Source organism: Diplotaxodon limnothrissa, linkage group LG5, assembly GCF_057381915.1.
Source record: "Diplotaxodon limnothrissa isolate DT_005_m linkage group LG5, D_limnothrissa_male_GT1.1, whole genome shotgun sequence".
Classification (NCBI taxonomy): domain Eukaryota; kingdom Metazoa; phylum Chordata; class Actinopteri; order Cichliformes; family Cichlidae; genus Diplotaxodon; species Diplotaxodon limnothrissa.
The window spans coordinates 15,246,905-15,261,066 of NC_140600.1; the positions used below are offsets into that span (position 1 = coordinate 15,246,905).

Below are 14,162 nucleotides of genomic sequence, written 5' to 3' on the forward strand. Positions count from 1 at the left end.
TTCCACACAAACTGGTGGCCAAGCTACAAGACCTGGGGCTTCCATACAGCACCTGCATGTGGATCAATAGCTTCCTCTCGGGCCGTAGACAGAGAGTCAGAGTTGGCCATCATACATCCTCAGCCCTGAGTCTCAGCACTGGCTCACCCCAGGGCTGTGTGCTCAGTCCACTGCTCTACTCTCTCTACACACACGACTGCACTCCTCGCCACCACAGCAACATCTTTGTGAAATTTGCAGATGACACCACAGTGGTGGGGCTCATTTCCAAGGGAGACGAGTCTACGTACAGAGACGAGGTGGAGCAGCTGACGTCATGGTGTAAGGCCAATAACCTCCTCCTCAACACTTCAAAAACCAAAGAACTCATAATAGACTTCAGAAGGAAAAAGGCAGAGATCCAACCACTATTCATAAATGGGGACTGTGTAGAAAGGGTGGCAAGCTTCCGCTTCCTGGGAGTCAATATAGAGGAGAACCTTTCCTGGAGTGTGAACACCTCCGAGCTGCTGAAAAAGGCCCAACAGAGACTGTACTTCCTGAGAATTCTCAGGAGGAATAACATCACACAGAGACTGCTGGTGTCCTTCTACAGAGCCACCATTGAGAGTGTTCTAACTTACTGCATATGCATCTGGTACACTAGCTGCACAGGGGCTCAGAGGAAAGCACTCCAAGGGATCATTAACACCGCCCAAAAGATCACTGGCTGCCCTCTCCCCACACTGGAAGTTCTACACAACGCCCACTGTTTTAAAAAGGCCCAAAACATCATAAAAGACACCTCACATCCTGGCCACTCCCTGTTCGAACTGTTGCCCTCAGGCAGACGGTACAGGGCAATCAGAGCAAGGACTAATAGACTCAAACACAGCTGTTATCCAACTGCAATAACACATCTGAATACTACAAAAAAATGTCCATCACGCCACTCTTGTGTTAATCTATGCACGGTCTGAAGCATGTGTGTGGGAACGTATGTGAATGTTTTACTGTTATATCTTATTAGTATTTTAAGTATTCTATCTATTTTATTTATTGAATTTTATTGTTTTATTTATATTTTGATATTGCTAGGGATGATGCAATGATCGGGGACCATTCTTAATTTCGTTGTTCTCATGACAATGACAATAAAGTTTCTGATTCTGATTCTGAAAATCCACAGATTTTCTATGGGCCTGAATTCTGGAGACTGGCTAGGCCGCTCCATGACCTTAATATGCTTCTTTTTCAGCCATTCCTATGTTTTAGGTCACTGCCATGCTGGAAGACCCATCCATAACTCATCATCAGTTTTCTGAAGGAAGGTGGTTCTCATCCAGTATTTTACAGCATGTGTCTCCATCCATTGGCCCCCCAATGTGGTGAAGTCGTCCTGCACCCTTAACAGAAAACAGCTCCACAGCATAATGTTTCCACCTCTGTGCTTTGACTGTGGGTATGTTGTTCTTTGGGTCATACCCAGCATTTCTCATGACAGGCTGATGCCAAAACACTCAATTTTGGTTTCATCTGACCACAGCGCTTTCTCCCAAACCTTCTCTCAATCATTTAGATGTCTGCTGGCAAACTTGACAGGCCTGTATATGTGACTTCTTGAACAGGTGGGGCTTTTGGGGACTGCAATATTTCAGTCTATTGTAGGGATATTTTTAACTATTTAACTTTTCTTAAAAGGAGAAAGTAACTATTCATACTACTCATTAAATTACTTTCTTATTACTCTGAAACGTTGCTGAAACACACTGTCTCATAGTTACTATTTAACAATATAAACCTAAGGCTACAGCCAAGCACACCAACACAAATGCCTATCCTACTGAGGACATGAACACAAAGCCAGCAACATAAAGCAAAGATGAAAACCAGCGCAGAGAGACTTTGAAGCGATCGCCACAGTGATTCTACTGTAGAAACATGAACAGATACGCTGAAGCCTGACTGCTCGTCAGTTTGTTATCTTTTGCGGTTTATGGTGGGCTGCCGGGCTGCATTCACTCAGCCTTCACTCTGGGTTCTTGGTTAGTTTAGCATTAGCATGTCATCTGTGTAGATGCTTGCAAAGAGCTGAAGTTGTGTTAATGCATCTCTTTCTGTCATAGATGCAGTTTTCTCTTTGTCCTTGCACTCTTGTCTATTTGTGCTATAAAAATAAAGGTACTGACCATATCATGCTGTAGATTATGCTGATAGTTTTTCACCTCCAACACACAAACTGAAATCTCGCAAGTAGATGTGAAACCAATAAGCAGGACTGGTAGACAAGCAGACGAAACCTTCGATTCCCATCCCTGGTTACCAATGGTGTTCTTGGTGACTGTGGTCCCAGCTGCCTTCAGCTGCCACTAACAAGCTCCTCCTGTGCAGTTCTGGGCTGATCCACCACCTTTCTCATAACCGCAGACCAAAGGCAATTGAGGCTCATTTTATGCTCATTTTACCAAAACTCGGTCCTTGACCACCTTCTCACCAAGGTTCTTGTGGGTGGTCTTGAACCCCATTCCAGGCTTGTGCAGGTCAACAATCTTCGACTGCTAAATAAGTAGAATATGAATTATAGTGTCGATTTTTTTAATTGATCTTTATGAAATTGTCACATTTTATTAACCTGCCTGCCACAGTTAACCTTTAGGATATGTAAATAACCTTTCACATAATTTCATGCTATAACTTTATTTTTAACAATTGTAGATTCAGATTTTTCCATTATGTAAAAGTTTTAATGCTGCATATAACCAGATATTGAGATAACTGGTGTAATGCATAAGGATATGAACTTGAGGTTAAATTGTGTGTGAAAGGACTTTTTTTTCCAGACCTATGAAAGCGGAAAGCAGACTTATGAGCCAGCTAATCCAATGATAACACTTATTACTGCTTAGCTTGCAGATTTTGATCTTAAAGTATGTCAGTGTATTAAAGCCAATGGGGAATTTTTTTTAATAACAGAGATAATGTGGGACTCCTACAAAGATCAACATTATATTTTCAGTATTTTAAAAATGCACCAATAATAGAACTCTTTATGCTTCTATTTTCTTCTACAAACAAATACATTTAAAAAAGAGCTTAATATAGTTTATTGAGTAGAAGAATACGAAACTTCCTTCCACCTACATAATTAAAAGGGTAAAAAAATAAATCTCTGCTGGCACCGGTGTTTATGAAATTTATTTTCTATTACCAGGTTTTTAAGCAGATTGCTGTATGTTCACAATTTGCCTTGTGTTTTACAAGCAGCGTTAAACCTGTGTTAGAGTATTGAGGAATATTCTGATGTGCTTTGCAGGATTCATCAACATTTGGAGGATTCCCTAAAGTCGTCTCGATGTTTTACTTTTTTTCCTTTTACCATTCTGCTCTGTGCTCGGCCACGTGAAGGCAGAAGCACCTAACGCTAAACAGACGCCTCAAGCCAGATAAGTAAACAGGTGATCAGGCTGTGATCAAAGGCTCAAAGTTACTTTCAAAGAGATTCTTTTCTTCAAAATAACATAATGGATTGTGCTAATTATTGACTGGCAACTGCCATTCCACGTGATAAGCACCTATTGGTATCTGCATGTTTGTGAGGGGAGGCAGAGAGTCGTCAGATGCCATCTACAGTGATTGGTAGTGACTATACAAACTGTAGCTACGCCACTTTCTGCAGACCTTAAATTCGTCACATAACATAAGCTGATTTATGTTGAAATAGATTTGTCACTTAATAGGGTCGAGTACCATCTCTTTATTCAAATGTCTGTGGCATGAGTAGCATTTGCGCCAAGCTCAAAAATGTATATTTTGTTTGCTGAGTTTGTCCAATTTTTTTTACTTGATCCATCACATAACCTTCGACTGTTTCTTTTAAGGCTCTGATTAGTCAGTTTCATGTCTCTGCACACTAAGCTTAAGCCATACTAGAAGTGACCGCAAACCACTACTTGGTTTACTGTTTAAAAGTTACCATTAGGCTTGGTTGGGCGTTACAGTGGCCACCAGTGGCACATAAACAGCAGATGCAACAAGGAAAGGCCATTGTGCTTTGAGCTGAATCTGTGTCATCTGAGGTTGGCTGACTTGTCTGTTTGGCATTTGCGTGCAGCAAAGGAGGCCATCACAATGTAATTAATCTTACACCCCACAGGCTGCCATCCAAGGGAGAACCATTAGTACTTATTGTGAAAAGTGAGTTGTCGAATTGCTTACTAAATTAAAGGCAGACTTAAACCTTCTAGAGAAGAAGGGCTTGGAAGTAAATAGGTGGTTTTCCTGTTCGTTCCAAAGTAAATAAGATAGAAAACTGTTTCCATCCACTTTGGAGCTCAGTTGCCTGGCTCCTATTTACACCATAAGCTATTTAGTCATCATGCACCAGCACATTCATGACCATATGCACAGATGAAAGGTATTGTATGCATAAGGAAAAACCTTGAGAGGGCAAATCTTGTCTAGTTGAAATAACAAAAAAAAAAAAAGGTTTAACAATGCGTGTGGCTATCCGGTTAAATGCCCAACCTCTGACTTGATAGCTTTAACAACTTAATAATATGTACAAAAGGGCAAAAGTGAGGTTCCAATTATGGTGGGACTGGAGAAAAATACAATCTGTTTGCAGGATTGTTACACGACTGGAAACAATTCCAGAAACCAAACAGCGAGTTAAGTGTTTGATTTTGCTTTGGTTCATTTAATGTGGCGCTTTGAAATCAGCTCAGGTGTCTCTGGCAGACGGAGTAATTGCATATTAATTCCACGTAATATCTTGCAAAACTGTGTAATGAAACAACGAATCCATGACGCTGCCTCTTAGTTCCTGCGCCTGCAAACTTTCATAATCCTCTCTCCGCAAATGAAAATGCACAAGAAACTGAAACCTTATATCACTTGGCACCATGATCCTGCCATCATCGTTTCACTTGTGTGTGGACTCACAGGGTGCTCTCGTCATACAAGAGCGCGCACTCGACACGACTTGAGACCACTTAGCAAGCTTTTTAGTGGTTTTCAGCCCCTGTCAGGAGTCAAGTGCACTCCTTTGGTTTTGTAACCATGAAAGCTCCTCTCATTGAGCCAATCTTTAGCTGGTGCAGAACCACATAGCACAAATCTGCCAAAACTCACCCCAGTGTCAAGCCATGGGGGATTAACTTCCAACCAATAACATGCAATTAGATTTATTTTAGCCTCTTAAGCCTATTAAGCAACAGTCGAGCAGTCAGTGGTCTTTCTTTAACTGATTTTAATTGTGTTTCTTATGCCTAATGAAGTGTGTACTGCAGGGGGCGGAGGAGTCAAGGAGGCATTCGTGTTACACAAGCCACACCGTAAGGGCTGGGGTGATCTCAGCTCTAGGGCAGAGCTGAGCTTCCTCGCCTAGATTTAGGAACTCCTCAAAGTGAACTGACACTGCCCATAATCCGGCCACTTTGTGTGCCTTTCATGGGCTTGCTAATCCTGTTACGCAGAAATAAAGACATGGCCGTATCTTATACTCTGAGCCTTTGCGCTGTTCATTTACAGGCCTTTTTGTCTGTATAATCATGTAAGTTTATCCCCCACTGAGTGGCTCCCCTGCTGCACTAAACCAGAGAAAAGAGACTCTGCTCTGCACTGGGAGGAAGAAGGAACCCAAACGCAGGACTCGCAGGACGCTAGCATCAACTAGCTAGCCGGTCGTCACGGCAAAGCTACAAGAGCGTCTCTCAGCATGGGCCCGAAAAAAGTTCTGTCAGCCGAGGAAGGAGACGATATTAAGAAGTCGCTGGAGTTTATGACAGAGGAGATTTCTACTGTCAAACTGCAGCAGAAAGCCATCCTGGACCTGGTCGAGGAAGTTAAGGCTCTCCGCATCCAGAACGCCGAGAAGGATCGGCGGCTGGCGTACCTGGAGAACAGAGTGGCGGATTTGGAGCAGTACACCCGGATGAACGATGTTATCATCACGGGGCTTCGCATCAAACCCCGGTCATACGCCCGGGCGGTCGCCACTGACAATGTAGGAGGGCCAGGAGAGGAAGATGTCAACTCCACGGAGCATCAAGTGGTTACCTTTCTACGGTCCAAAGGTGTGGAAGTGGATTATAACAACATTGAGGCTTGCCACCCTCTACCCCGAAAAAATGACAGTGACAAACCAGCCATCATTGTGAGATTTGCAAACAGAAAACAGAAAACAGCACTGTTAAAACAAGGAAGGAAACTGAAAGGATCCGATGTCTTCATGAACGAACATCTGATAAAAAGAAATGCGGACATTGCCAGGAAAGCACGTTACTTGAAGAAACAGGGAAAAATTCAGAGTACATGGACCACCAACTGCAAAGTATTCATTAAACTCAATGGAACACCGGAACAAGCCAAAGTGTTGGTCATCAGAAATATGGAAGAGCTGGACAAATACTGAGGTCAACTTACTCTGGAGGTATGAATACACATGTGACGTGACACACAACACAACACATGGCACAGTCCAAAAGAACTTCATCTGCATCCGGCAACAATATCAACATGACTCATTGGAATTCTCTTTATGATAATCTGGAACTGAGAACATTTCGATACACAGACCATAATGTTCTAGACTTAGAAAAGGATATAGACCCGGAAAATAATTTCTTCTACAACATCAGCTGTAACTGCTGCTACTTCACTGATGAACAGTTTAAGCACACCATCAACACGGAAAATAAATTATCAATAATCCATTTTAATAGCAGAAGTCTGTATGCCAACTTCAACAATATAAAGGAATATCTAAATGAGTTGACAAATCCATTTGGAATTATTGCCATTTCTGAAACATGGATCAATGCGGAGAAAGGAATGGACTTTGGACTGGAGGGATATGAAGTGAATTTTGTAAATAGAAGGAACAAGAGTGGAGGGGGAGTAGCTGTGTATGTGGATAAAAACCTAAACTACAAGGTGGTAGAAAGTATGACAACTGTAATTGATAATTTACTAGAATGTATAACAATTGAAATTTATAAGGAAAAAGAAAAAAATGTAATAATTAGCTGTATATATAGAACACCTGGCTCTAGTATTCAAGTATTTAATGACTTCATAGAGGAAATATTATCTAAAACAAATCAAAAAGTTATGTTTATCTGTGGTGATTTTAATATTGACCTGTTGAATCCAAAAAAGCATAAAATGAGCGACGAATTCCTAAACACTATGTACAGTTTGAGTTTACATCCTAAAATAACCAGGCCTAGCAGAATTACACCACATTGTGCCACCTTACTTGACAATATTTTCACTAACAATATGGAAAACAACATTGTGAGCGGATTATTAATTAATGACATCAGTGATCACCTACCAGTTTTTGCAGTTTATGACACTAATTATAAGAAAAATCAGCATGAAGAACAACTGAGATACAGACGTGTAAGGACGGAAGAAACGATGACTGCATTTAAGAACGATCTATTAAATCAGGACTGGGACAATGTGTACAAAGAAGCTGATATTGATATTGCATATGGCATATTTTTAAGAATATTCATGGAGTTGTACGATAAAAACTGTCCAACAATAAAATACAACAGAAAGCACAAATATTCAGATAGACCATGGCTCACTAAGGGTTTACAAAATGCATGTAAAAAGAAAAATACACTCTATAGGGAATACCTAAAACAAAGAACAAAAGATGCTGAAAATAAATATAAAAAATACAAAAATAAGTTGACCAATATTATACGTGTATGTAGAAAGGAGTATTATAGTAAAATATTGAACAACAATAAACATAATATGAAAGGAATATGGGATGTTTTAAACGGTATCATTAAAAATAATTCTGGACAACAAAGTTATCCACAATACTTTATCGATAATGGCAATATTATGGAAAACACTGCTGATAAGGTCAACAGCTTTAATCATTATTTTGTAAATATTGGACCAAAACTGGCAGAACAAATTCCTGAGTCACTGCCATCAGTAGACTGTAGTGAAAACCTGATTGATAGGAACCCTAACTCAATGTTCCTCACATCAGTGGAGGAAAAAGAAATAATTGACATTGTACACATGTGTAAACATAAAACATCTACTGATTGTAATGATATTGACATGAAAATCGTCAAGAAGGTCATTGAAGGAATTGTAGGACCTCTAACATATATTTGCAACTTATCATTTCAGACGGGAAAAGTGCCAAACAAAATGAAAATAGCTAAAGTTGTGCCGCTGTATAAAACCGGGGATAGACGCCACTTCACAAATTACAGGCCTGTTTCTTTACTACCACAATTCTCCAAAATCCTAGAAAACCTGTTTAATAAACGATTAGACAAATTCTTAGATAAATATAAATTACTCTCTGACAGTCAATATGGATTCAGATCAAAAAGATCAACATCTCTGGCATTAATCGAATCAATTGAGGAGATTACGAATGCTATAGATCAGAAACAGTATGCAGCTGGAGTATTTCTGGATCTCAAGAAAGCATTCGACACAATCAATCATGACATATTAATTAATAAACTGGAACGGTATGGGATTAGGGGGGTTGTACTGCAATGGGTGAAAAATTATTTAAGTGACCGGAAACAATTTGTGAAGCTGGGTGTCCATTCCTCATCATGCTTGGACATTGCTTGTGGTGTTCCACAAGGCTCTGTACTGGGTCCAAAATTATTTATTATTTATATAAATGATATTTGTAAGGCATCTGATATATTAAAATTAGTATTATTTGCAGATGACACAAATATTTTTTGTTCTGGGGGGAATCTAAAGGAGCTGCTGGATACAATTACTTCAGAAATGTGCAAAATTAAAAAATGGTTTAACAGGAACAAACTATCGCTAAATCTAAGTAAAACTAAAATTATCTTATTTGGGAATTCCCTTAGAAATGCACAAGTGCAGATTCATGTAGATGGTGTGGAAATTGAAAGAGTACTTGAACATAAGTTTCTTGGTGTGATTATAGATGATAAATTAAACTGGAAGTCTCATATAAATCATATACATAACAAAATTTCAAGAAGTGTCTCAATCTTGAGTAAAGTAAAACACATTCTGGACCACAAATCACTCCACATTCTCTATTGTTCCCTGATTGCACCGTATTTGAATTACTGTGCAGAGGTTTGGGGCAATACTTACAAATGTTCGCTATCATCAATCTTTATATTACAAAAAAGGGCCATAAGGATAATCCATAAAACTGGTTACAGAGATCATACAAATCCACTATTCTTAAAATCAAAAATTCTAAAATTCACAGATCTGGTTCATTTTCTCACAGCACAAATTATATATAAAGCAATAAATAACCTGCTTCCTGACAATATTCTAAAAATGTTTTCTAAAAGGGAACGGGGATACAATTTGAGGGGGGAATTAAATTTAAAACATCCTCGTATCCGTACAACATTAAAAAGTTTTTGCATCTCTGTGTGTGGAGTGAAGCTGTGGAACAGACTAAGTAAAGATATGAAGCAATGTCCAAGCATGGCGCAGTTTAAAAAGCGGTTTAAGGATATGGTTTTTACAGGGTACAGGGAAAAGGTAGAGATTTGATAGGGTGTTCTTGTCTAATATTTTCATGTGTGTGCGCATGCACGGGTTTGTTGGTATGGATATATATATATAATTGTAGGCTGTGTATCCTTGAGGTGTTAATGGGGTTATTGAAAATGTGTATATGTGCGTATGTGTGTATATACGTATGTATGGATAGATAGAAACATATATGTGTATATATTTAAAAAAAAAAAAAAAAAAAAAAAATTACACATAACATATAATGTAATTGCAAGGAGGTATTTCTGTAGTCTATTGATACTAGATAGTGGAAAAGGGGTGGGATTAAATAAGCTTATGCTTCTTCCTGCTCCTTTTTGAACATGGACGTTATTTGGAGTTGTGGTTGCTCGTTTTCCTTTTGTTTGCTTTGTTCATTTGTCTCTTTTAATTCTATTTTTTTTTATACTTTTTCAACATGTTCAAAATAAAGATTCAATCAATCAATCAATCAATCATGTGTTTAATAACTTTTTAGCCCTCGCAGTGTGAATACTGTGTGTTAAATTAGCTACATCATAAATATGTCTACTAGCAGCTGTGATAGGCTCCAGACCCGCCACCACACTGAACTGAAGCGGAAGAAAATGGATCTAAGGACATACATGATTGAATGTGCTGAAGCAAACAGCTTGAAGAACAATAATACATTAGTGTCAAAATACTTAAATTCAACTGTACGACAGATCAATAGAGCAAATGAATAAAACACACATTTAATTTTTTGAATCATTTTTATGAAGGTGCAAATGCGTCGTGAAAGCAGAGTTAATGATTTCAGAGAGAGTGGGGCTCTTGGTGACAAAGAGACAAATCTTTTTCCACAAGACAATAGGCAGTGGTACCTATTCTTCTGATCATATTCACATTGAAACCAGGAGCTAAATCACCCTCAAAGAGCACTCTCTGTACGTAATTCCTCTTCTATTCCCCTGCCCCTTGCTCTCTCTTCAGTTACATATGTGATGACTGACTCCCACACAATTACAGAATTTGACAAATGAAATATCCATCCCTCTTTGTCAGGTGGATGAAACATCTTTGCCAGAAAATTTGAATGAACCCATAAGAAGAGTACTTAATCACCTCCTCATACATGTGAAAAGAGCGGCAGAGGCACCTCGGAGCAGAAAATCGCAACCGGAGAAAGGGAGAACAATCGCACACAAAGGCTCACGAGAGAGGAGACGTGACCTAGAGTTTACCACAAAGCTGGCAAAACACGGTTAATGTGCTACTTTGTTCAAAACTAAGCGTCTCTTTGTGATGCAGTGTACAGTCCATGACACCAGTCCTGGTAGACCCAACAAATTGCTGCCATTAAAAGTAGATTGCTACACCCAAGATGAAACCAGCGAGCACTCAAAGACACATCAAGCCTCACGCAATCCAATCAGAACAAAAACAAACATCTGAAGCTGCAAACTCTCATTATGCCATCCTCCCTCCTGACCTCTCCTTCAGTTTGAAACACTTCTTGATGACTGAACAAACAAATCCCATCATTTTGAGTGTTCAGTGTCTGGTGTGTGTGTGTGTGTGGGGGGGCAGATTAGTAATCATATCTCTGTCCTGTTATTCTATGTCTCAGCAGGGAGCACGAGGTGTGGGATGGGGGCCGGGATGAAAAGGGAAGGGGTTGGTGGGCTTTTGCTGAAAACATAATTGGCATGGCCTCGGTGACACTGTCCGTCAGATTGTGCCGTGCCTCTCTGTGTGCATTCACAGAGGCCCCTGCAATGTTTCATTAAACAAGGAGCCGAGGCCTCTGAGAAGATGTTTGTGCAGCCTCTGTGGCTCCACCACACAGCAAGTAGCTAACCTCACCATCACAGCCCAGCACAGATATAATTAGCTGTGGAACCTCAGCTCATAATGAGCCTCCATTCATACGTCAAGTTTGTGTTTGCGTAATCCTTAAGATTTTCATAACAGGACTTCTTCTGGAGTATATATTTGGTCTAAATACATTTAGTATTTAGATTTTTATGGATCTGTAGTTAATGAAGGGTCCACTATGCCCGTGCTGTCCACATTGACTCAACCAGATCAGAGTTTTGTTAAAAGTAGGCCAAAATTAATCAAGCATGTTTCCAGTGCTATTTATCCAAACTGAGTGTTTTTGGTTTTATTTGGTTACTTTTAGAGTTACCAGCTGTATAGATGCCTACTTTTTCTTGTCTCGTTGTGCCAAAAAAACGGTACATTATAATCTGATCTCTCTGTAAATGAAAACAGTCAAATAAATCTTTGATCTTTGCTGTGAACAATTTCATTAACCATTTTCTTTTTGCCAACCTTCACCAAATTGTTTTACCTGTACCAAAGACCGTATGAATGATGGACATAGTCACCGTGATATCACCCACTCTTTTTTTTAGCATAAGTTAAAATTAGCAACTGAGCTCATGCCCCCTTTCGAAAACTGTTTACTGAGAACATAGAGCAAGGGAGCTGAGAGATACATGATTTCCTGTTGGGGTCTGTAGTTCCAGCCATTGCTTATATACAGTCTATGCCCACAACTGCTTTTGTAGCATGACAGGAAGTGAACATTTATAGCATCCTCCACAGATGAGCTGTAGTGCTAATTAGCTAGAACTAGAAACAGATGACACATGCATTTTCTGACCCAACAGCTATTTGTAAAGTCACTGAATCGCTGATATTTCTGTGCACAAAAACATTTGGGTGTATTTAGGAGATGGTTAAGGTAAGGGAAATACAAACTTTTTTTTTTTTTTGTGTACGCTTTTGCTCAATTTGTCTGTAGTATTAGATTGTCAGTAACCACTGGTATAACAAATAGAAGGGAAATTAGAGAGAAGAGAGCAGACTTAATCCAATAAATTTTCTGGGTCAGAGCACTTGTGCTTGCTAACACCTATTAAAATGAACTCAAGGCCACGTGAGCTGCTTTCTATGATACTGGACTAAAAGCAGTTAACATATAAATGATTTTCATTGTCATCAACAGTCTTAATCTTGAAAACATGTCTTCCTGTAAAACATCTGCACTTGCTGAAAGAAAAATACAATAAATTGAACTAAATCTGTTTCCAAACAATCACTTCAGAGTCTGTAATGTTTCACAGCAACAGTGGACAACCATCTGTTGGAAACAAAACCAATTACACAACTGTTACAGTATGACACACAAAAAGAACGAACCGTGATCCAGTTGTGCATAAAAGGGCCGAGGCTCCTGCACGGTCGTGGGCCTCAGCTTCACCAGAGATAATCATCAGAGATATTGAATAAGGGGGATGTGAAGATAATATGAAGCATACAAGCCAGAGGAATCTACGCTGCCTTATAAGGTCTCAACTGGTGCAGAGAGGGCAAAAGGGGTTAGTGAGGGCAAAACAATTGTGGACAGCACCAGCTAATCCATGAGGAAAACACTTCATCTGCACACGTGGAACAAAGTGAAAATTAATAAATAATATTACAGTCAAAACAAATTCCTTTGTTAGTAGATCACTGCTGTCTTAATGGATTTAATGACTCACCTTGGAGTTTTCTCCAACTTTTCCACCTTTTCTTTTTCTTTTTTTCTTTCTTCTTTTTTTGTAAAAAATGGCTCAGTAACCTCTGGCGAATGGTAAATGGCTCATTTTCCCACAAGACCATCCAGCTCTGTCCTTCTTCACTGTATTTAACAGTGAAGAAGTGATCCATCACTAAATACCACACATGTACTTCTCGCTGTGCTCATCTGTCCATCAAGTGAAATTTAATAATTACATTTGTACAACTCAACCTCATAATTTGCATACACTCAACAGAAGCTGAATATATATATAGATGTGTATGTGTATATATATATATATATATATATATATATATATATATATATATATATATATATATATATATATATATATATATATATATATATGTATATATATATATATATATATATGTATATATATATATATATGGCTCCACATGCCTACTTATATCTGCTAGCAATTAGTAGATCGGTTTGTGCAAGTCCATTGTTTGGACTGCTCGCCATTTAAAAAGATAATGATCCATAATCGCTGAGTGACGCTATAATTGCCAAGGTGTATGGTGACACGACAGCCGACGCAATTACCTTACTTTTGACATCAGTGCTCTCATTAAATGATGTCATTGAAACATGATGCTTTGCATACACACACACGCACAACCAGCCAGGACAGCTCTTTTTTTCACACATTTGCACACAGATATCAGAGTCTATGCAAAGGTTTACAGGTATGTTGCACTTGCAACAAAAGATTGTAGGTTATGTATTATTTTTTAATAATTTTGTTGTGCTTTGTGCACACATCATCATTGCAGTAAAGCTATAATCAGCAGTTATTTTTTGTGTGAAGTACAATCATGATTACTGCATATGCACATTTAAAATATTTCTGCAAACCATTAATATTTTTTCCAAAACTGTTAAAGGAGGGCCTGAAACTGTCTGGTTTGTTGTTGTATTTTGGGGTAGTAATAATTTATTATGATCATTACAGATTTTTTAAAAATTATTATTTTATTTATTGTATTTACCTAATTCGCAATGATCACAAAGTTTCTTTCGGCACTGCGAACAAAGGTTGACCTTTACTTCTTCACTGAGCTGTGTG

At 38.8% G+C, this 14,162-nt stretch overlaps 1 protein-coding gene across 1 annotated transcript; it reads left to right on the plus strand.

Annotated features, from left to right (window-relative positions):
• Nucleotides 1–5,690: 5,690 nt before the first annotated feature.
• Nucleotides 5,691–6,901, plus strand: LOC146631827 (uncharacterized). Its single transcript, XM_085353928.1, has one exon. The coding sequence runs from the start codon at nt 5,696–5,698 to the stop codon at nt 6,389–6,391; it is 696 nt and encodes a 231-aa protein (XP_085210054.1). The 5' UTR covers nt 5,691–5,695; the 3' UTR covers nt 6,392–6,901.
• Nucleotides 6,902–14,162: the final 7,261 nt, after the last annotated feature.